Raw genomic sequence first — 22,853 nt, 5'->3', positions numbered from 1 at the left:
ACCCCCACTCTTCACTGATTCCCCAGCCAGGGGAAAGTTTGAAGCTTTAAGAGGTTAGGCTGGCTAAACTGTGAGGGTTGTCCGCCGCATATGAGGTGAGATGCCATCTGATGAGGCCATGTTGCTCCCCATAGTGCATTTAATAATTGGAAAACTGAGGTGTGGTTGCCTGGGCTGTTCTTCCATGGGACTGAGGAGACCACGTTTTGGAGAGGTCCTTAATCCAGGTGGTCTAAGTCCCCTGGGGACTTATCTCTTGCGGAGTGGCTGTCAGAAATGAGGACTCCAGAGATGACTCATGACCAGAGATTTAGCAACACACTTTGGGTAAATTTACACACATGCACATGCACACACACACACATCCTAAAGCTGGCAGCCACTCTCACCTATAAACACTGAGCTCTGTTCACATGCTCATGGGATCCCATTCACGTGAGAGCCTCGCCATGGGCTTAAACATATATGTAACCCACACAAGAGGTCTCCCCAAGGCCCAAGGAGAAGCGCCCCCACTCCCCAGGCCCCCACGGGCTGGGAGGTCCCATGGTGAATCAGGGGCACATCACTGTGCTTACCCACCGCCCCACTGCCAGTCTGTGACTCAAGATGCAACCCTAGACTCCTGATGCCAGAGCCCAGACTATGGAAATGGGGCACACCCTCCACGGTGCTGCCCTTTCTTCTCCCCATCATGTGCTGTACTTCTCAGCCCCTCGATTCCTCAGATGGGGCTGCAAAGGCAGCAAAGGACAGGAACTGGCAAGGAGCTCCTCAGCACTAGAAGAAAGTAAGGAACCCCAGCCCATAGCACCTCATCCTCACTGTGGCCCATCCTAGCCTGGCCTGGAAGCGGAGCACTGGAGAAAGACAGAGGCAGCTTTGCCACCAACAGGCACACACAAGGCCCCTAAACACACGTGTTTGTACTCAGCTTATAGGTGTTCACATGTGCTGCACCAAGGGCTCCCATCAAACTCATCCCTATCTAAAATTCCTGTGAACACACATATTCATACAAATACATATGCATATGCATGCACATTGGGATGGTGTGGGTCAGAGCTAAGAAGATACGATATGGGTAGGGGCTTCGTGCTTCTTAGTGGGCCTGAAAGAGGGAAAAGGATACAATTCCTTCCAAGGGTCCTTTATTCCTACAAGTCCTCATGTGGGATTAAGAGGGGTCAGGACATGGGATGCCTGGGTGGCTCAGTTGGTTGAGCGGCTGCCTTTGGCTCGGGTCAGGATCCCAGCACCCTGGGATTGAGTCCCACATAGGGCTCCTTGCCCTGCAGGGAGCCTGCTTTTCCCTCTGCCACTCTGTCTGCCTGTGCTCTCTCTCTCTCTCTGACAAATAAATAAATAAAATCTTTTTTAAAGGGGGGGGGCAGGACCTGGGGATTTTGTCCAGAAGTGCCAGGCTAGCCTGAGTTTGGGGGCTGAAGCCCGACCTCACTGTAGGGCATTATAGTTCAATGTCAATGGCGCCCCCCTGGGGCAAAAGATAGAAAGAAGCATGTCTTCATGGAGAAGTGATTAAAGCCTGGTAGGGCTTGGCTCTGAGTCACATAGCTTACTTATAGCTCTCTGGGCTCCCTCCTGTGCTTTGAGAAGGAAAACCAGTGCCAAGTGCAGGCTAGAAGCCAGCCCACCTGGGAGCTCTGGGAGGATGCAGATGAGGCACCACCTCCTCCCAGGGCGTCTTGAGCAAGGTCTATGTCTCACCTGGGCGGGAGGGCTGAGCCCAGGAAGGGGCCTTGACAGCCCATCCACCCTGTGGGAGGCTGTGACTCCTTGAGGTCAGAGCTGGGGGAGTGGGTTCCCAGCCAAGGGAAGGGCTAAAGATGCAGGTCCAAGCCTGCTTGACCAGAGGGGCCGGCTGGGGCCTGTAAGGGGGCAGGGATGTGGTGGCACACCCTTCATTTCCTGCCCCCCAAACTCTTTCTGCTTCAATAGGAGCAGCCTGAACCATCAGAAGATACATGGTTCTTGCTGTCAGCAAGTGGGGTAGAGAAGAGTGTAGACATTGGAAAACAAATCATGCTACAGTCCCCTCAGCCTCTTCAAACCCCCTAGTCTCCTCCAGAGCATTGGAGTGGATGGGGGGAGTGGCAGACCAAAGCAGACATGCAGAAATTTTCAAGTTTAGAAAGCACATCCCCCCATTTGCAAAGCAACCCCCAAAAGTGAGTGTATCCCTCCCCGCTTCACAGAGGACAAAACTGAGGTTTGAAAAGAAGTTACCTGCTAAGGTCTCAGCCACTAAGTGTTAAGCTGGGATTCTCAAACCCCATGGGGATGAGGAGGAGAAGTAGAGAAGGGCAGAGAAGCCAGGGAGCCTCAGGTCTGAGGCATAGGAGGAGTGGGGAGCCAGAACACAGGAACCCACTAAGTCTCTCCACACTTGAGCTCCCTTTCTAGAATGTGTCCCACTCTTAGGCCACTGCTGGACATTATTCCTGCTCCTAGGCCTCAAGAGTTGGGGGCTGGCTCCAGACTGGAATTGGGAGTGGATAGCAGAGGTGAATCATCCTATTATGAGCGTCCCTAGACTGGGGGGAGGGCTAGCATCTCCTCCCACTGCGCCAACAGTCACCCCCTGTCTCCAGACAAGATGGCAGAGAGCCCATAAACACAAACTACCCCTTTGGCACTTCCAGCTAGACGTCCAGCTGGAACCTGAGAAAAATCTACCTTTAGACCCATATCCTGAAGATTGTGGGTTCACCTTCTGGTGTCCCTCAGGTGCCCTTGCCCCCCTTTGGGGACAGCAGAAAGTCCTAGAGGAGGCAAGAGGTATGGGGGCAGAGGCCTAGAATCCTTGCTGAGGAATGGCCCAGAGTCAGAAAGTCTAGGTTGATGGGACAGAGGCCTCTCACAGACCCGGAATCTCAGCTCCAGGTTTGGCTTGGCCACTTCTCACTGGGAGAAGAGAGTTGTCTCTCTCCCAGTGAGAAGAGAGAGACAACTCTCTTCTCCCAGCCCTCAGAGTGTCAGTTTCTTCATCAGTCATCTGGAAGTTTCCAGATGGGGTCCTCCCATCCCCCAACCCAGGGCCTCTGTAAGAACCAAACAAGACTGTGGGTGCTTCAGGCTTTAAAAACTGTATTACATAGTCAACATAGAAAGAAAGGCTCATTCTAGAAGCTGCCTCCTTAATCTGAGCCACATGTCCTCCTACGTGAATATGCATACGTGTCCCTGTGTGTTCTTGACTGTGTGTGTGTGTATCCATGGAGGCCTGCATGGACACGTGGACAACCATGGGGTCCATGCATGTGTGTGTATATCCATGAGGGCCTGTGTGTGCATTTATGTGTCCCAGGGGCTCTGTATGATATCTGTGTGTCCCTGCCTGGGCCTGGCTGTGGCTCTGGGTCCAGTGTTTACAAAAAACAGAGACGGAGGGCACCTGGGTGGCTCAATGGGTTAAAGCCTCTGCCTTCTGCTCAGGTCATGGTCCCAGGGTCCTGGGATCGAGCCCCACGTCAGGCTCTGTGCTTTGCAGGGAGCCTGCTTCCTCCTCTCTCTCTCTCTGCCTGCCTCTCTGCCTACTTGTGATCTCTGTCTGTCAAGCAAATAAAATCTTTAAAAAATATATATTTAAAAAAAAAAAACAGAGACGGAGGATGGGGATCTGTTGAGAAATCTGGAGACTTTGGGCTTGTCCCATGCCAGCCTGGGGGGAGGGGAGTTAGTGACATGGAGCTGACACAGACCAGGCTATCCCTGTGAACAGGCCTAGGATGTCTGGAAGGCTCAGGTTCACACCTCAGGGATCAGATCCTCAGAACCCCTGGGTTTTCTGTTTTCCTGTCTCCTTCACTAGCAGGAAACTTCTGGAACAAGGATGGGTGCCTCAGAGAATGAGGGGTTATGACCAGAGTTTTAGGAGGAAGAAAAGCTCATGGGCTTCCTGAGGGGCCTGAATTAGGGCCTGGCAAATCCCTGCAGCCAAGAAGAGAGGGTGAAGCTCTTGCAGGGCTGAGGCAACTAGAGGGCTTCCTGGAGGAGGGAACATTTGGCTGGGGATTTTAAGGAGGGTCTTCAAGGTGAGAGCCTGCTGGGCTAGGCCATGATGAGAGCACCTATAGTACATCAAGCCAGGAAGAGCCACTGGGGGAAGGAGTTTGGGTTCTGTACTAAGGGCCTGGACCTTATTGAGGATCCAGAGATACTCAAACTGTGCTTCTGTAATCCCTAGGGCTCTGAGGGAGTTCTCAAAGTGACTCTGCCGCTGGAAATGGGGAGAGGGATGCCAAGGAGGCAGAGCCCTGGCCCTGCCTCCTGCTTCAAGCACAGTGTTTTAACCATGTTATATCAGGGTTCTAAACAGGATGATAATGGACAAATATTTCACTGCTAAGAATAAAAGCTGATCGGAGACCTGAGGGTTTAAAGCAGGGGAGTGGTATGGTCTCCATCTGCCAGTTAATGGAAGGCATTAGAAGGATCCCTCCAGCTGTGAAGTGGAGGATATGTTGGAGGGAAGAGGCTGAGGCCAGGAGGCCTGGAAGGAAGCCATGGAGGAGCGAAAGAGACCAGATGCAGGGCAATAGCTACGGGGAGTGAGGAGGATTTGATTTGGGCATTTAAGGGGCAGAGAGAAGAGGGCAGGTTGGCAAGGAACTAAAATGGAGGCAAGCAGAATTGGGAAGACTGGAACTTGAACCTGATTTGGGGCCCAAGACAACTGCTCTCTGAGAGGCCTGTGGTCTGAAGAGGGAAGGATGGGGAACAGGTGGTGGAAGGAGGCTCCATCTGGTGTTCCAGAAATGTCATGGGCATGTGTGAGACCCAGTATTCTCTCCCCTCATCCCAGCCCAGTCTGGGCGCTAATTACAGGGCAGCTACTAGCTGCCTGCCCCCAGGGAAGAGGCATCACGAGGGGAAGGATCTAAGGGAGGGGACAGGCTCCAGCAGGAGGTTCTGCTGTCAGACTTCAAGTATGACTTCCTGAGGATCGCTAGACCTGGGATCAGTAGGAACTGAACTCCAGGGAGACCCCATGGATTGGGAGATGGGGATGGGGATTTTGTGGGGGCAGATTAGACAAAGGCCAAGATGCCATATCTCTCTATGCCGTATAATATGATTGCCATTGTAGCGATAATTAAACGTCCATTACATAATTGTCCTTTCTTAAGTGGCGGGAATAATTAAGGTCTAGTCTCTTAGCAAGTTTGTTGATTATAATACCATATTGTCAGCTAGGGGGACAGAGGAGACTTAGGCTTGAGCTAAGGTGGACCAGAGTGTGCACACCCCCATCCCTCCCCTATCCTTGACTCTGCTCCTCTAGGTCTTGCTAACCGCTTCGGTCAACTGCCCTGGGTGGACGGGAAGCAGCAAGGCTGGCAGGTGACCCAGAACAGGGGACAGGGCCAGGCTTTGCACGCCTCTCTGCCCCATTGCACAGATCTGGAACTCAGCTCTCCATTCCTGTATTTTCCTCACTCCAGCCCTTGGCGGCAGGAAAGCCCAGGCTCAGCAGCAAGGCCTGGAGCCAGGATGCCTGGGTTCTCTGGGTCTCCACCCCTAGCCCCCTCTGTGACCCCGGACAAGTTCTGACCTCTCTGGGCCTCGTGCAAATAAAAAAAAATTATCCTCCCCATCCTGCTCTCAGAAGCTGAAGTGGGAAAGGGAAATGAGTCTCCCTCTGGGTTTGGAACACCCTGGTCCCCATTAGTGCCGTGGGCAGTCTAAGAGTCCCGTCTCCCCCCAACACTCCCTCCTCTCTCTTTGCAGCAGAGGGATGGGCAAGCAGGCTAGCCTCTTACTGAGTAGGGTAGGGGTGACTCACGTGCCCCAGGCTTCCCCTCCCCTTTATCTCTCACCTGGATTAATCTATGACTCACAAAGCAAGTACCGGATGTTGGGGGGGTTACATGTTTATTTACTGGGGTGGGGGCGCTCCGGCTAGCCCAAATCTCAGCAGCCCTCAGGACTTCATTGAATGTAACCTGCTCCAAGGACCCCAAGGGTCTTGCTCTTCTACTCCAAAGTAAGGTATGGGGCAGAGGAAAATAGGTCTTCAGCTAGAAGGATTCTGGTTTAATACTTTTTAATTTTTTTTTTAGAAGATTTGTTTATTTTAGAGAGAGAGAGAGAGCATGAGTGGGAGGGGCAGAGGGAGACAGAGAGTCTCAAGTAGACTCTGGCTTGGTGTGAAGTCTGCCCCAAGGCTCGATCCCACGACCCTGAGATCTCGACCTGAGCTGAAACCAAGTCGGATCCCCAATCCACTGCATCACCCAAAAGTCCCAAAAGGATTCTGGTTTGGAGGACATGGTGATACCACAGTCAGAAGAGCAGACCATTTGAGAGTTCACTAAATCTAACGATGTAAACAGGCTTAGAAAGTCTGACAGAGGGGTGCCGGGGTGACTCGGTTGTTAAGCTTCTGCCTTCAGCTCGGGGTGTGATCTCGGGGTCCTGGGATCGAGCCCCGCATTGGGCTCTTTGCTTAGTGGGGAGCCTGCTTCCCCCTCTTTCACTCCCCCAGTTTGTGTTCCCTCTCTCGCTGTGTCTCTCTCTGTCAAATAAATAAAAATAAAATCTTAAAAAAATAAAAAGTCTGACAGAACTGAGAAACCAAAGCCCCAAGGCAAAGGCTTTTGTTTAAAGCCTTTAAATCCACAGGGAAAAAATTGAGTTTTTGCCTTTTATCTGAGAGCTCTTTTCCAACTTGCTCTTCAAAAACAGAGTCTCCCTGGGGCACCTGGGTGGCTCAGTGGGTTAAGCCTCTGCCTTCGGCTCATGTCATGATCTCAGGGTCCTGTGATTGAGCCCCGCATTGGGCTCTCTGCTCAGCGGGGAGCCTGCTTCCCCCTGCTCTCTCTGCCTGCCTCTCTGCTTACTTGGGATGTCTCTTGTGGTCAAACAAATAAATAAAATCTTTAAAAAAAAGATTTGGGTGCCTGGCTGGCTCAGTGGGTTGGGCGTCTTCCTTCTACTCAGGTCATGATCCCAGGTTCCCAGGATCAAGAGCCGCATTGGGCTTTCTCCTCCACGAAGGGCCTGCTTCTCCCTCTCCCCCTGCCAGCTGCTCTACCTGCTTGTGCTCTCTCTCTCTGTCAAAAATAATTAATTAATTAATTAAAATTAAGATTAAAAAAATATTTCCCCTTTTACAGCAACTCAGAATTAGAGGCAAAAATGTGCACACAGACTGGAGCATACAGACATATCCACACCCGCCAACACGGAGCAGACAAATCCATACATCAGACAGACTCCCACCCCATCCCTGTCCACCTTCAAAGTTAAATGCAGAAGCTCACAGAGGCAGACGCACCCACGGGGAGCTGTAACCTACACCTTCACTTACACAGTTCCTTCTAGTCTTCTCTCCTTCCCTTCCAATGAAGGTCCAGCTCCTCAGGCCACCCCCACTTCCAGATCATCTTAGACCATACCGCCTCCTCACCTACTTCCCAGAGATATGAGGAAAACGGCTTGGGGCTGCAGTATGAGGGACTGAGATTAGGGGCTGGGCTTCTAGCACTCTCCACACCCCACCCTCTAAACTAAGCAGGGAGTGCAGAAAGGATGGCCCAGCTCTTGAGTTTGAGTCTTCTGGCCTCCTCCCTTGCCACGTTGTGCACCCGAAAAAGCCAGTACCATGCCCATTTTCAAGGTGGGAAGGCTGAGCTCAGCAAGGATGTGTGACCTGCCCGAGGACACATGAGGAGGTAGCAGGGCCAGGGCTCATCTCGAGAGTGGAGACCACTGTCTTCCCCTCTCGGAGCCACCTGCTATTCTCCCTAGGAGCCGATTCTGTTCCTTCCTGCACTGGGATCCTCTAGAACTGAATTGTGGAAAGGCCAGAAACCAAGGACTGAAGCTGACCTTTGCATGAAGCAGGACTGCCTGAAGTAGGCCAGCACTGTCCCTCCTCAGAGCCTCAGGGATGGGCTGTGGGGAAAAGTGAGTGAGGAGCAGCTAGGGACAACCACACACCCAAGGTCCATGAGCGCTGAAAGGTGTTTGTTTCTCTGACAGTGAAGCCTTTCGTGCTTTCCTTTGTGGATTATGGGGAAATGCCAATTTCAGCTCACACACACAGCCCAACGGTATATTCTCTATGCCCATTTCTAATCCCTTAACAGTGACAGCTAGGGACTGGCATAGGTTCACAAAGACTCACAAAATTGGGATAAAAGGAGATCAGGGTTCCCATAAATGGCTTATCATCTTGAGGATGAAGGCTGATGACCAGGCAGCCAAGGGCCTGCCTGCTGCTGAACCTGCTCCTTCATTCAGATGAGAAGTCAAAGCACATACTTCATGGGGCTGGTATTACTGTGTGAGCACATTCCCACACAGAAGATATGTAAAAAACCTAATAGCACCCAGCATTTACCGAGCCCTCTATGACTATCCGCTCACCATCACCACCCCACGCATTCTAGGCAGAGTAAAAATCGTGATTTTCTTTGAAGTCTGGTGCTTGCTCCCATCAGCCCTCTGTACACATCTGTACCCTTCTTGAGCACAGCGCTGTCCTCGGTGCCACAAAGGCACCAAGAACTCTACATGTCACGTGCCCCCAAAGAGCTTATGTGTAGAAGACAAGGTTAAAACCATGTGAAGAAAGCAGAAGAGCCAAGAACATGGGGAAAGTAAGTGATTTTTTTTTTCTTTTTAAGATTTTATTTATTTGACAGAGACACAGCAAGAGAGGGAACACAAGCAGGAGGAGCGGAAGAGGGAAAAGCAGGCTTCCTGCTGAGCAGGGAGCCCAACATGGGACTCGATCCCAGGACCCTGAGATCCTGACCTAAGCCAAAGGCAGACACCTAACAACTGAGCCACCCAGGTGCCCCAAAAGTAATTTAATTTAAAATCCAAGTTTAAGACAACAGAAGGGTGCATGCCACTGAATGTGACCACCAAGTAAGCTGAACACACAAAAACTGCTCCAATGTTTCAGAGAAAAGAGCACCTCAGGCTGGGGGTGTGAGAAGGGTTGGAGGAAGCACTATTTGAGCTGAGTCTGTAAAACATCCAGGATTAGGGGAGATGGAGAAGGGAGAGGCTGCCGGAAGGGGGTGTGTACTGGGCTGAAAGGAGGCAGCAACCCCACTACCCGCCCCCCATATGGAGAGCTCCTGGAGAGCAGGATCAGGGTCTTGCTCTCCTCTGCACGCCCGCTGCAGGGACGAGGTGGGGGCAGTTTGTGACATGAATGGGCAGAGGCACAGAGCCAGAGGGACTGAGACACTGAGCAGCCAGCACAGCACAGGTGCTCTCTGCAGCTTTCCTGGACTAGAGGACCAGCTGTCCCCCTCTGGGCCCTATTTAAAGTTCAGACCCTACACTGAAGGGCATACTGTAAGATCTAGGCACATGTCCTGGCAACAGGAAGGAGACAGAGCCTCAGCCCTGGACACATGTCCTCCTCTCCAAGCTTCTGGAAACATCCTAGGAAGATAAAAAGAAGCCCAGGCCAGGGCTGACAGGTAGATGGATCTTCTGGGTTCATTTAGCTCCCTCTCTGAGCTGGCTCACCCTCCTCTTCTGGGAGTTCAGACAGGCCCAGGGAACTCTCTAGGATCCCAGGCCCCTGCCCCAGTGCTGAGGCATCAGACAGAAAACTGGGGCAGGGCTTCTTTGGGGGAACATCTCAGTGCGTTCAGACTGGCAGGTACTCCACGAAGGATCCATATGTGGCAAGGGTGGAGGTCATGCCATTCCAGAGGTTTGAAGTCCAGCTGTCACCTACAGCTTGCTCCTAGGGCTGGAGATCACACGGTCCACCTCTCACTTCGGGCCTCCACGGCCTGCACCAGGCCTTCACCGAGGATGGCCCAGTCCTCCAGGATTGCTTCCACATTGGGCACCATCACCAGCTCCCCACCTCGAGACGTCACCATGCGCCCCTTCACATTGGAGGCCTAGGGGAAGCAGAGAAATGTGGACTGAGTGTCCTAAAGGTACACAAGAGACAACACATGGGCAGCGGAGGGGAACAGCAGTAGTGGAGACAGACATGCAAGACACGTGCTCCACACCTGACCCACGGTCACTCAGAGAGCACGCCACATACAGACAGGCGTGCCCACAAGGAACTGTAAGCACACACTCACGAACACACGTTTCACCAGCCAGCACACCTTGAAGGGCTGGGGCTGGAAGCTGCTGGGCTTCCAGAGAACACCGATCACCTCTCCACCATGCTGGTCATAGAAGAAAAGGGCCAGGTCCCCAAAGGCCTCCTAGGAAAGGGCAGGACACAGATAAGACTACAGGTGTTGGACACCTGAGAATCACCTCCATGGCCCCAGGTTCACTTGGAAGTCCCCTCCCCAGGTTTAGTCAGTCCCTTAGGGCCTACCCTGAGCTGTGCCAGATAGAGCTGAGGAGGATCATAGCCCAGCACAGGCATCAGGGAAGTTGGCCCTGGCTCACTGAGCAGGCCACGGCAGAAGGAGGCAGCTGGCGAGTCCACGGCTTGGCGGTGCCGGGGGATGTGGCGGGGAGAAAGGCGGATCAGCACATCATACAAATCCAAGGGCGGCCGGAACACCGTCTAAGGAAGGGTAGGACAGGGTCAGCAGTGCCCACTGGGAGTTGAGAGGTGGACCACAAAGCCTCCTACATGCCCACCTCGGTTTCCTCCTCCTCTTTTGTCTGTCACTACCCACCCCCCAATATGGGCCTAAATGCTCATCTGAAGGTGGGAACACCAAGCCCCAGCTGGGGTCAGCTTCACCCTCTCAGGAGGAGCAGAGGCTAGAGGTATGCAGCCTGGAGAGAGCCAGGACCCTGGTTGTCCTGCAGGCTCCAGCACTGTCAGGCACCGTGGGCAGCTCTGATGCCTTCTGTGGATTCAGTCTCACCAAACAAGAAGACAGAGCATCCAGTGAGGGCCCCCACACCTCCAGACTTCCAATGTTCAAAGGCAGACTCCCCAGAACCCCAGAGCCACTCTTGGTCAGGGGCTTACCCTGATGTCTCCAGGCCCCTGGGGATCCATTAGCTGCTTCTCTAGGACAGGCAAGGCCTCAGCGGCCAGGACTACAAGCTGCTGTAGAATCTAGAGGGGATACACATACAGCAAACAGATCAGACCTAACCACGGGTCTCTCTGCGGTCGGACTGGGCCTACTTTTTCCTTAGGGGAAGAAAAACACAAATTTGGAAGTAGGAATGGGATTGCACCTGGGGCGTGGGTCCATCCTGTGTCCATACAGAGTTTTTACGATCCTGGGGTGTAATGATGACCATGACCGGGAGTTGTGTCCGAGTTGCCAGGAAGCCACTGCGGATCTCTCCCTGCTCCTCCACTGTGAACAAGACGGGGTCCTGGGTCAGCCTGCTCCTTTCCCGACATGTTCTACAGCCCCAGGTCTTCTGCTGGCCCATCGCAGGGATTTTCTGATGGCCCTCCCCCAACAGACAAAAGCAATGAAAAGGACACCATGTCTGCCCCTGTTGGGTGGGGCACTAAACTCCCAAGCTCGGCCCAGAGGCAGAATTTTCCACTGCCTGGCACCCCAGTCTAGTTTCCGGGCTTGCACAAGCTGAGGCCTGCCCCTGACCCCCTCCCACCCTATGCTCCCACACACCTGGGGAATTAGGAAGCTGACACCCTCCTCTCTGCTGGGACCAGGAGCTCCTCATGTTACAACTGGAAATCATCACCCCCACTCCCCAAGAGGTCTGGGCATCTAATCTGGGCCCTTTCCTGCTCCACACAAGACTTCTGACCCAGCATTCAGTGTCCCCTTCTACTCCCTTCTTCCCTTCACAGCCCCCACCAGGTAGCCTGCTTACCACCCTTAGCCCATTCTGTTTCTGATCATCGTGTGAGCAAACCATAGCTCTCCAGCCTCAGAACTCCCTAAAGACTTGGACTGGGCCTCTTCTTCCTAGTAATTCCCCCACACCAAGGCCACTGGGGTCAAGCACAAATATCCGGGAAAGGTTGGGCACACACACATAAAGGCACCTCACAGACTGACAGGGAGAACCTCATGTGCCCTACTCTGCAATCCATAAGCCGTCTTTCCTGCAGTAGTCTGACCCCAGTCCTACCACTTACCAGTGAGCTCGTTGTTGAGGTTGACAATAAGAGGGTTGTTCTTCCAATCAAAGGTTGATACCAAGAAAAGGAACCGAAGGAAGCCGACTTGGGGGGAGCTGAGAAAAAAAAGTGAGCAAAGAGTTTGGGCCCAACCACACATTCCAAGGCTCACCCAGTGGTCTAGACAACCTAGACCCCTTGGCAGGGATTAGGGGGTGGAGGGTGTCTCAGAACCCCTTCTGTCACCTAGTTCAACTACCTTCTCCCATTCGGACTGAAGGTATAGCTTAAGGGATGAAAGCCGGCCCCAAGGGGAACTTTCTGTCTAAGGTAAAGATGGAGAGAATCACCTGGGAGGAGTGAAGGGCTCAGGATGCAGGAAAAGAGCAGCAACCACCAGGTCCAGGCTTTCGTCCGTGAACCCTGCACCCAGAAGCTGGGCACGTACCCACCGCTTGGCCAGCCGCGCCACACCTGAGAAGGCTGGGTGTTGCTGCTGGAGCCTGCGGATGGGGAAGAGTAGTGGCAATGAGCCTCAGGACATCAGGGCCCTAGAACAGTACTTCATCTCCACCACCACTCTCCACTCAACCTTTCCCTGAAGTCTCCTTCTGTGCTAACACACTCTATACAGAATCTCACATACCCCTATCTAATGCCAACAGGTTGGTCCTCTAAAATTCCCATTTTACACATGAGAAGAAATAAGGCCGGAGCAGGGGGCCTGCCCTGCCCAAAAAGGACATAGCCAGTGAAGTGGCAGGGCGAAGGTTCTAGAATTTGCCTGACTCCATAACTCCTGTCTCTATTATAACATCTGGCCTCTCAGACAGGGCCATACCCATGCAAGGCGCTGGTGAGCAGGGGCAAGTGCCTCGTCTCCCTCTCGAGGTGGAGAGAGGCAGGTGTGTCCCTCAAGGAGATCATCCCCTCAGGGCTCCGCATTTCCCTCAGGATCTGGGGCTCCCGCTGATAGGCCACACGAACCCGGAACACGAACCCATCCTGGTGGAAGAGGGGATGGGGTGAGAGATCCAGGTCAGCCTGGAGCACCCTCACACCCCATCTCCTCCCTCCCTGGGGCCTCCTGACCCTGCACCAGCCTAACCTTGAGGACGTCTGTGTGTGTGGCCGTGGCACGACACTGCAGCCCGTGCTGTTGTGTCAGCAGCTCTGCCAGGCGCAGCTGGAAGGCAGCTCGGACCCGCCGTATGGCCTCAGCATCCTGTGGCCACTGACCACTGCCCTCCAGGTGACATACCACTAGGAAGAAAAGTAAGAGTTCTCGAGACTGTGGGCTGGAGTGGGAAAGTTTCATCTCATCCCTCCCAAGAGGATCCTCACCGGTCATGGGCTCCACGTAGGCTGGACAGGGCTTGTCAGGCCGGGGTAACAGCGAGGCCCGCTCTCGAAGCTGCTCGTAGAAGGAGTAGGCTGGCCTGACTGGGGTAGGTGGAAACACCTATGGAAGAAGTAGGGCTGAGGAAGGGGCCTGAGACAGGGGGAGAATGAACATGGGAATTGGAAAGGGGCAATACTGGGTGGGTGGGGCAGAGGCGAAGGGGTCACCAAGCAGAAAGGGCTCCCTGTCCCCTTGCACCTCACCTCAGTATACCGCAGCACTGGGTGAGCTCCCTGCACAGCAGACACAGTCAGCGGGAGACCTTCCAGCCCCCACAAGAGGCGACTGAGGTCATCATAGCAACGCACAGCTGCTGCCAGGGCCTCCTCACCTGTGCTGGAGGTCTAAGAAGGAGAATACAGTCAGGAGACCAGGACCCTAGGAACCCATCCCCCTCCCCCACTCCACCCCCACCCACCTGGGATTTTACCACAGCTAAGGCTGTGGTAGAGCCAGCATCCCCTCTGCTGGACACTATGGGAAGTGCAGTCTGGCTCAGGTATAGCTACTTAATTCCACCCCACAGGCTGCTCAGCAACCACCCTCCACCTTGACCCCAGGCCTGACACACAACCCTTACCTCTTTTGGGCTTTGGATCAATGTGTCCAGAAGGCCCCCCACATAGTGGACACAGGTCTCTGGGATGTTGGCATGGCTGGGAAAGGGGCATAGCACAGACTCAGTGTGGGCATTGAGGCTACTGGAATAAGCGACTGGACTTTAGCTGCTCAGCCCAAAGCCTAGGCCAGACTCTCCTAAAAGGCTCCCCAATCCATGGCTACTTCCCGGCATCCAGATGCTAAGACTCACAGTGCCAAGAGGTGGGTGACCACTTGGTGGGGAATAAGGCGCTTCTGGGCCATAGAGCCTGCTTCCCAAACCACAGCTTCCCGAATGGCTCCATCCTGGAAACGCCGAAGCTCTGAGCGAGATCCCCAGAACTGGCGGAAGTCAGAAGCCTGAGGAAAGGCAATGGGTGGTAGGAGAAATCAACAAAGATGGGCTCTATCAGAAACCCCTGAAAGACTGCAATCTAAGCGGCATAAGGATAATCCACACTTCTGCCAGCGCACGGCTTGGACTTCTCAAGACAGGCCCAAATCATCCCCAGACCCCACGGCTCCTCACCTCAGGCTGGTTGGCCTCTGGACCCAGCTCAAGGACACTGGTCAGCCCCTCAGGCCGGAGGAGCAATCCCAGGGTCAGGGTCCCAGAGTCTCTGTGCTTTGGTGGATCTTGGCTGAGGTCCCACTGAAGGGTATAAAAAGGCAAAGCTCAACTCAAGAATGCCCCCGCTTGAGCGAAAACCCAGATCTAAAGATCTAGGGGCACCTGGGTGGCTCAGTTGGTCAAGTGTCTGCCTTCAGCTTGGGTCATGATCCCAGGATCCTGGAATCAAACCTCACATTGGGCTCCCCGCTCAGTGAGGAGCCTGCTTCTCCCTCTGCCTCTGACCCTCCCCCTGCTTGCACACACTCTCTGTCTGTAATGGATTAAAAAAATAAAGAAAGAAGAAATATAGAAAGGTAGGTAGGTAGATCTAGCTAGAGGAATGGTGTCTTTTGTATCCCATGGGACTCTGGATCTAGTCCTCCTTAAGCCCACAAACTCCCCACCCCCACAGCACCTCACCTCTGACACTGGGGGCCGAGAATGGGCCAGCAGGTGCAGACGGGACCCCAGACCCTGCTCCAGGAGCGTGGTCAGGGAGCCCAAAGCAGCAGAAACATAGTCCCCACCAAGATCCTGCAGCTCTGGCCACAGCTTTAGCCGGTGACATGCTGCTTGTAGGCGACTCAATGGATGGATGCTAGAGGGGCACAGAGGGACAAAGAGACAGAATGAGGTGCTGCTGACCCCAAAGGCCACCCCCCCTCAAAACAAGGAAGATCTAAACATCTGCCCCATCACTGCAGCCCCAGGGGAAAAGGCCCCACTGACATAGCCTGCCACCCCTAAACTTACTGCAAGACATGGTCAAAAGCCCGGATCATGGGTTTGGGAGTCATCAACAGAAGCTGGAATCCGTCATCAGCTCTACTGTCCAGCAATGCCATAGACAGCCGTGCCTCATGCTGTACCTGGGGACACAGGATAAACAGGGAACTCACATGTGAAACTATCACCACTCTACCCCTCTCTTCATTGACCTGAGGGCTCAGACCAAGAGACATGCCTGACCTAAGCTCTTTGGAGAGGAGTTTCTGGGGCTCTGGGACTGGCAGAAGGGAAAGAATCTGGACCAGGACATTGAGGGGTACCCAGGAGTGGGAGACGACTGGATTGGTACCTGGTGGTAAGTAGAGGCAGTAACATCAGCACAGAGATTGAGAAAGCCTGAGGAGTCCAGGAAGACAACAGGGAAGGCCTGGTGGAAGTCAGCCAGGGCCGGCTTGGAGGCACAGAGAGAAATCAGTTAGGGTTGGGGCCTTACCATCAAGCCTCCTTGTCCAGACCCAACCCTGCCCCACTCACCAAGGAGGGATCTGAGCTGAGACATAGGCTGATCCCGTTGACTGTCAAATCTGTGGTGGCTGAAGTGAGCCAGAGAAGATGGGTGTATCAGACGGTATCTTCTTCCCAGGGGACCCAGCCCTAATGACACTGTCCCTCTGGTCAGGTGACTACAACTGCCTGCCTCCAGAATTCAGTTTGTTCAACTGTCTGATGGCAACAAACTGAATGATCCCTGGTAGGATGAGAGACTCACAGGAAGAGTGGAATCCTTAGCCACCTTACCCAGAAACTGCAAGACGCTCCTCAGGACCTGGTAGCCACTCATAGTGGTGTGGATTTTCCGTGTGGACACAAGGAAGGCAACCAGCATGGAGACAAGGAACCCACTGAACCCTCCCAGGCCCTGAAAATGAGATGGAGAGAGAGGCCCAAGCTTAGGGCCAGCCCGCCACCCAGAGAAGCAGGGAGGCTGCGTCACTCCCAGCTCACCTTGTCCAGTTCCCGCTGCCGCAGCCAGACCTTCAAAAGTGCCACACCATCCTTCAGCCCCAAGGCTGAGCCCAGCACAGTGGACAGCAGCTGCATATGGGACTCAAGGGTCATGTCCTGCAGGACCCACGTGTTATAGTGGGGGGTGGGAGGCTCCGGGCTACCTGTGGGAGAGGGGAAGCCTTGGGAGGAGAAATCCCCACAACATCCTTCCCTTCAGCTCTACCTTGATAACACTGCCTGCTTACCATCCCCTGGGGAACTCTGCCCTCGGTACCAGGCAGAGCGCACGTTGTTCTTAGACGGCAACAGGCGGCAGGGGCGGAAGAAGTCAGGTGGAGGGCACGGATGCAGACGTACGGTGACCAGGCGCTCATCCTTCCCTGGGGGAGACAGGGAGGGCTGAGATCCTGCCAGGGGGTGCCCTGTACCACCCTCCTCCTACGTGAGGGCCCACGCCCTTCTCCCACCTTAGAATCTGTCCTTCAAACCTGAGGCCCAAACCACTCACCTTGGACTTGAGGTCCCCGCCCCTTCCCCACTAGATTTGTCACCCCAGACTTTGCCTTTGGCCCAGTGTGTGCCTCTCACCAGGGGGCCGAAGAAGCAATGAGGGTTTCAGGTGGCAGCCGTTGGTGTAGGAGAAGCGAACACTGCCAAAGAGGGGGTCTTGGCCCAGATGGTGAGCCAAATGGGCCAGGTAGAGAGCGCGCTTGCGGAAGTAGCGCTGGTTCAACCCATCCTTGTCCTGTAGGATCTCCTGGGGAGGGTCACAAGAAGGGAGAGATGACCAGGCACTTAACTGCTAGTTGTTAGAGAGCTGGGGGTGCAAGATGAAGCCAAGGTGAATCACAGTTAGAAACCTCAGAGATATCTGGGGCACTTGGGTGGTTCGGAGGGTTAAGCCTCTGCCTTCAAGCTCAGGTCATGGTCTCAGGGTCCATGGATTGAGCCCCACATCAGGCTCTCTGCTCAGCGGGGAGCGTGCTTCCCCTTCTCTCTCTGTCTGCCTCTCTGTCTACTCTGTCTGATCTCTCTCTCTGTGCCAAATAGATAAACAAAATTAAAAAAAAAAAAAAAAAGAAAGAAAGAAAGAAAAAGAAACCTCAGGGATCCTTCCTGGCCAGAGTGTCTGAACCAGGGCTAACAACAATATACTTAGCTCTCAGACAAGCAACGCAAAGTTCCAAACAGCAGCAACTGATCCAAGGGCACATTTAAGCTGCCCTCAAGAGGACAGCAAAAGAACAAATTTTGTTTGTTTGTTGTTTTTTTAAGATTTTATTTATTTGAGAGAGCGAGAGCATGAACAGGAGTGAGAGGGAGAAGCAGGCTCCTCACTGAGCTGGGAGCCCAATGTGGGGCTCAATCCCAGGACCCTGGGATCATGACTGAGCCAAAGGTAGACACTTAACCAACTGAGCCACCCAGGCACCTCTGCCCTTTTTCCAGTTCAGATTTCAACCTCCTGGCAAGTGGCAAATGGGAAAGAAAGAGGGACCCAGGAATTTGCAGGTGGTCAAGGAAAAGGTCCCTCATCACCCAAATACTGGACCTCACCCTGGGCATGGTCACTGCCATGTCCACATTGATGTCCGGCCGGATGCAGGTACCCAAAAGGTAGCTGCCCACAACAGTGACCTGGGCTGGAGGCAGGAAGCGGAAACAGCCCTTCACGGGATAGGGCACTTGGTGGAGGGGTACTCGAACCCCAGCTGGGAGCCAGGTCTGGTCAGTCAGCTGTGGGGACAGAGACAGTGATACATATTAATCTGATTGCCTTTCTGACATGTCCCCCTTGACATCTAGTAGACATCTGAAATTAAACACTTCAACATATTTGAAAACTCCTAGTCTTTCTGTAAACATATCCTCCTTATTAAGGCAACTTCATACCAGTTGTTCAAGCCCAAAACATTTAAATCACCTTCACTCATCTCCATTAAGAACACCCATTCCAGGCGCCTGGGTGGCTCAGTGGGTTAAGCCGCTGCCTTCGGCTCGGGTCATGATCTCAGGGTCCTGGGATCAAGTCCCACATCGGGCTCTCTGCTCGGCGGGGAGCCTGCTTCCTCCTCTCTCTCTCTGCCTGCCTCTCTGCCTACTTGTGATCTCTCTCTGTCAAATAAATAAATAAAATCTTTAAAAAAAAAAAAAAAAAAGAACACCCATTCCACTTTCAAGAGCATCTAGACACTGACCACTTCTCTACTTCTCCATCCTAGTCTGAGATACTACCACTTTCTTGGGGATCACCACATAATAGGTCTCTAACTAGTCTCCCTGATTTTATCTTTATCTACCGCCATTCTACTTTTTTTTTTTTTTTTTTAGGATTTTATTTGTCAGGGGCACCTGGGTGGCTCAGTGGGTTAAAGCCTCTGCCTTTGGCTCAGGTCATATCCCTGGGTCCTGGGATTGAGCCCAGGACCGCATTGGACTCTCTGCTCGGCAGGGAGCCTGCTTCCCTTCCTCTTTCTCTTTGCCTGCTGCTCTGCCTCCTTGTGATCTCTATCAAATAAATAAATAAAATCTTAAAAAAAAAAAAAAAAGATTTTATTTGTCAGGGAGAAGCAGGCTCCCTTATGAGCAAGAAGGCCGATGCAAGACTGGATCCCAGGACCCTGGGATCATGACGGGAGCCAAAGGCAGATACCTAACCAACTGAGCCACTCACGCGTTCCTGCATTCTACTAACACAACAGTCTGAGTGGGAGCCTGATGTGAGACTCAGTCCCGGGACTCCGGGATCACCACCTGAGCCAAAGGCAGTGGCTTAACCAACTGAGCTACTAAGGCACCCTGAGAACGTTTTTAAAAATGAAATTAGAGGGGTGCCTGGGTGGCTCAGTGGGTTAAAGCCTCTGCCTTCAGCTCAGGTCATGATCCCAGGGTCCTGGGATCGAGCCCCACATCAGGCTCTCTGCTCTGCAGGGAGCCTGCTTCCTCCCCTCTCTCTCTCTGCCTGCCTCTCTTCCTACTTGTGATCTCTGTCTGTCAAATAAAAAAAAATTTTTTTTTTAAATGGAATTAGATCACATCACTGCTCTACCAAAAAATGTCCCATCGGTGGTTTCTCATTTCATCCAGAGCAACAGCCAAAGTCCTTATTTCTACATATAAGGCCCTCCGTGAAATGCCCCCTTCCCCCATTGCCTTTCTGAACTCATCTCCTATTTTCTCCTCTTTCAATCCAAGGAATATACCAGACTTACTCCTACATTTGAGCCTTTGTGTTGACTGTTTCCCCTTCCTGGCACATTCTTCCTCCCTTAGGTATCCATATGGCTGACTCACTTCCTTCAAATCTTCACACTAATGTCACTTCAATGGGGCCTACCTGAACCACCCTATTTAAAGTTGCAGACCACTCCCATCCTCTGATATCCCCACAATTCCCTTACCTTACCCTACTTTCTCCTTTGCCCATAGTGCTTACCACTTTCTAACATTGCCACACGGTTTACCTGCCATGCTTATTATCTACTATCTCTCAGTCCAACACTAGAAAACAGACCACTTTGTTCACTAATGTATCCTAAGAATACAAGTACTGCAAGGAACTAAGTGTTTGCTGAACAAATGAACACATGGCTGACTGGACTTTCAGTTGAGCCTCCTGGCAGCGAAAATGAGCTCCTTAGCACCCCACCCCCTCTGGAGAAGAGGAGGCCCTGTTTCAGATCCCCACACTGAGGACCTCTCCGGGGCTTTCCATTTCTTCACCTCTGTCTTAGTAGTTGAGGGCACCCTCAGGACCCGCTGGTTGACCTCCCGTAGGAAAGTATCAATCCGCTCCTTCTTCTTCTCTGGTAGCCTCACTTCCTTTAGTAGCTCCTCTACCTGAAAAAACAGAGTCGTTCAGCATCAGGGTTCCGGGCCCACCATCTAACCAAAGCCCCAGCCACCCAATAGTACCTGTAAGCGAAGCAAGCTGGAATGGAAGAGACTCTCAGTCTCCCGAAGCCGATTCAGCTCCTCATTGGTGGGCTCCTTATACAGTTCTGCCCGGCTAAGCTTCACTGGCTGCAGGAGGCCCTCCACTGGAGGCCCCCCCAAGTTACGCTTCTTTGAGGACTCCTTCTTTCCCTCCTTGCCTGTGCTTTCTGGAGCTGGTTCCATCTCCTGTGGCCAATGAGGAGAGAAGCCACTGTGAGGTCACAGCATCCACTGCCTGAAGTGCCACCTTGATAGGATGTGGGCAGAATCTTCACAGGCTCCTGTTCACTCTTTTGAATGGGAGTCCAACTGTAAAACTCAGGATTATCATTACTTAGAAGAACATTACTGAGCTCTAGGCTGAAAATACCTTGAGTTGAGGGCTCCTCTATGTGACAGCACAAGCATGAAGCCCTGCCTGGAGTTCGTAGGGTTAGTAGTTGAATGAGCCTAAGCAATGCTTGAGCTCCTTGTATTTTCGGTACTATGCACCAGGGAGCTTCCTCTTCTGCTCAGTTAGTCCTGGGAATCTGCAAATGCCACCTCCACTCTTGCTCAGGCTCTACCCCTGCCAGGAAGCCTGACTATAGACTACATCAGTATAAGTAGCCTCTGTAAAATATACTCAGTAAGTCATCCAATCCTCAGTAATCCCAAAAGAAAATACACACTTGAAAGGAGCCCCTGAGCTCAAGGTTCCACAGTTAGTATGCATATACTGTAAGCAGGCTTCACAGCCTGGTCTGTAGGATCCCAAACCTTCTGCCCTACAGCCCTGAGCCCCGCCCCCACTCCACGGTCCCACACGGGTGAGAGCTCTACTGAAGGGTTCCAGAAGCACCACCCTGTGCCCTGTTAAAGCGGCGAACACAGAACCGGGCACAAAAGGTTAGATCTCACACAATGACGAGGAAGACCTGGTTAGGAAAATGACCTGGTTTGGTCTCAACTTCCAAGTGCATAGTTCTCGAAGGAGTAGGCTTTAATAAGCTTTACTGCTTCTATCCAAATAACGCTAGGTTCCGTCTCCCCTGGCGGTCTCGGTGCCCCAGACTGGAAACGTGATGGAATAAGGCTCTTCCAGAAGCGACCGCCTTCGCGCCCCTCGTCAGCGAACTGCCAGTCTCTGCCACCTCTGGCACGCGGAAAGTCCTCTTTCCTCCCATACAGCTCACCCACCTCTGGCTCCCCAGCAGCTCCGCGATCCTGCCCTCCCGTGGGCGCCGGCCCCATAACTCTGGGTCCAGGTCTTGCTCCAGCACTTCGGATTCAAAGCCTGCGTACTCTGCACAAATTCTTCCCACGTTGGCAAAAGTACCCAAGCCCCCCGCAGAATTACAGAAGCCTGGCAACAAAACTGCCGACGGTTTGCAGTAAACTCCCTGCACCGCGTGGGGACAAGCCTCGTGCCGCAGGACTCCGCCCAGTTCCAGAGCCATTAGGTGAGTGCCGGAAGAATCGCTGGCCATTGGCATCTGTCACTCCCCAGGACCGCCCATCATGGGGGAGGGGCCAAACTGGATTCTCCCATTTACGGTCTCTTTGCGACGCCAGACCGGAAGCCTGCCTTCAGTTTATCAGTCGCTCTCTTTTCCTCACTTCCGCAGGTTGCGTCGAAAGGCGAAGGGTGGAGCTAGTTGATTTCTGTCCTTTTTTTCCCGTCTACTACGTCTTATCAAGTAGCCAGTTTTGTCAGTTCTACCTTCAAAATATGTCTTAAATTTACTCATTCTTTTCTGTCCTTAGTGTCAAATTTAGTCCCAAGTCACATCATCCTGTGATTATATTATAAATTATAATATGAATAATATAAATATAAATATATAAATATAATAGAAATATAATAGAAATATTATTATGTTATAATAAATTATATATAAATCATATATTATATTTTCTATTATATTTATAATTATAAATTATATTGTAAAATTATAATACGTTCTCTCCAGTTTATTATTAAATTTTCCAAATCTACCAAAATATTCTAATAATAATATAGTGAGCTCCCATATATCCTTCACCTACCCATCATAACTTAGTGTTTGTCTTGGGCGCCTGACTCAGCTGCTTAAGCATCTGCCTTCTGCTCAAGTCTTGCTCTCAGGACACTGGGATCAATTCTCACATGGGGCTCCCTGCTCTGGGGAAGTTGGCTTCTCTCTCTCCCTCTGCCCCTCCTCCTGCTTGTGCACTCTCTGTTGCGCGCTCGCTCTCTCTCAAATAAATAAAATCTTAAGTTAAAAGAAAAACTTTTGTCAAATTTGTCTTTATGTATTTACATACTATTCTGCCGAACCACTCGAGAATTAATTACACACATCCCTGAATACTTTGGCCTATATCTAATAAGAACAAGGACTAATCATAGTCCAGTTATAAAATTCAGGAAATTTAAGCTTGATTCAATACTATTCAAATTTTACTGATCATCCCAATAATGCCCTTTACATAGTAGCATTTTATTTTATCTTTTTTATTTTTTAAAGATTTATTTATTTATTTGTCAGAGAGAGAGGGAGAGCGAGCGA

At 52.2% G+C, this 22,853-nt stretch overlaps 1 protein-coding gene across 2 annotated transcripts; it reads right to left on the bottom strand.

Moving 5' to 3' along the window:
- Window positions 1-8,825: 8,825 nt before the first annotated feature.
- On the bottom strand, window positions 8,826-21,825 carry NOL6 (nucleolar protein 6). Of its 2 annotated transcripts, none has more exons than XM_045087906.1 (26): window positions 21,502-21,825; window positions 20,302-20,508; window positions 20,110-20,226; window positions 17,944-18,123; window positions 16,975-17,143; window positions 16,632-16,766; window positions 16,384-16,547; window positions 16,177-16,297; window positions 15,913-15,971; window positions 15,728-15,829; window positions 15,403-15,518; window positions 15,070-15,247; window positions 14,566-14,688; window positions 14,248-14,396; window positions 14,017-14,092; window positions 13,640-13,780; window positions 13,379-13,496; window positions 13,143-13,297; window positions 12,876-13,039; window positions 12,385-12,537; window positions 12,053-12,150; window positions 11,170-11,294; window positions 10,955-11,044; window positions 10,343-10,537; window positions 10,122-10,223; window positions 8,826-9,902 (listed from the first exon to the last, which is right to left on the bottom strand). In XM_045087906.1, exons 1-26 carry the CDS (start codon window positions 21,553-21,555, stop codon window positions 9,753-9,755), a joined length of 3,441 nt encoding a protein of 1,146 aa, XP_044943841.1. In that variant the 5' UTR covers window positions 21,556-21,825; the 3' UTR covers window positions 8,826-9,752. The 2 variants fall into 2 exon arrangements, with proteins under 2 accessions (XP_044943841.1, XP_044943842.1); XM_045087907.1 differs by lacking the exon at window positions 21,502-21,825 and adding an exon at window positions 21,257-21,482.
- Between the last annotated feature and the right edge of the window lie 1,028 nt (window positions 21,826-22,853).

Source organism: Mustela putorius, unplaced genomic scaffold, assembly GCF_011764305.1.
Source record: "Mustela putorius furo isolate JIRA1106 unplaced genomic scaffold, ASM1176430v1.1 tig00001584_pilon_pilon_pilon, whole genome shotgun sequence".
NCBI classification, from domain to species: Eukaryota; Metazoa; Chordata; class Mammalia; order Carnivora; family Mustelidae; genus Mustela; species Mustela putorius.
This window is presented reverse-complemented; position numbering and strand designations above follow the sequence as displayed.

Bases quoted from the DNA above. Each gene is read 5' to 3' on its own strand.
- NOL6 (XM_045087906.1), bottom strand. From the start codon at position 21,555: ATGGGGCCGGCGCCCACGGGAGGGCAGGATCGCGGAGCTGCTGGGGAG. The intron at 15,519-15,727 runs GTACCAATCCAG...CTGTGTCCCCAG, and splicing joins CTGCCTCTACTTACCACCAG to GTACAGCATGAGGCACGGCT. The intron at 9,903-10,121 runs GTGTGCTGGCTG...TGCTTCCCCTAG, and splicing joins TCCAGCCCCAGCCCTTCAAG to GCCTCCAATGTGAAGGGGCG.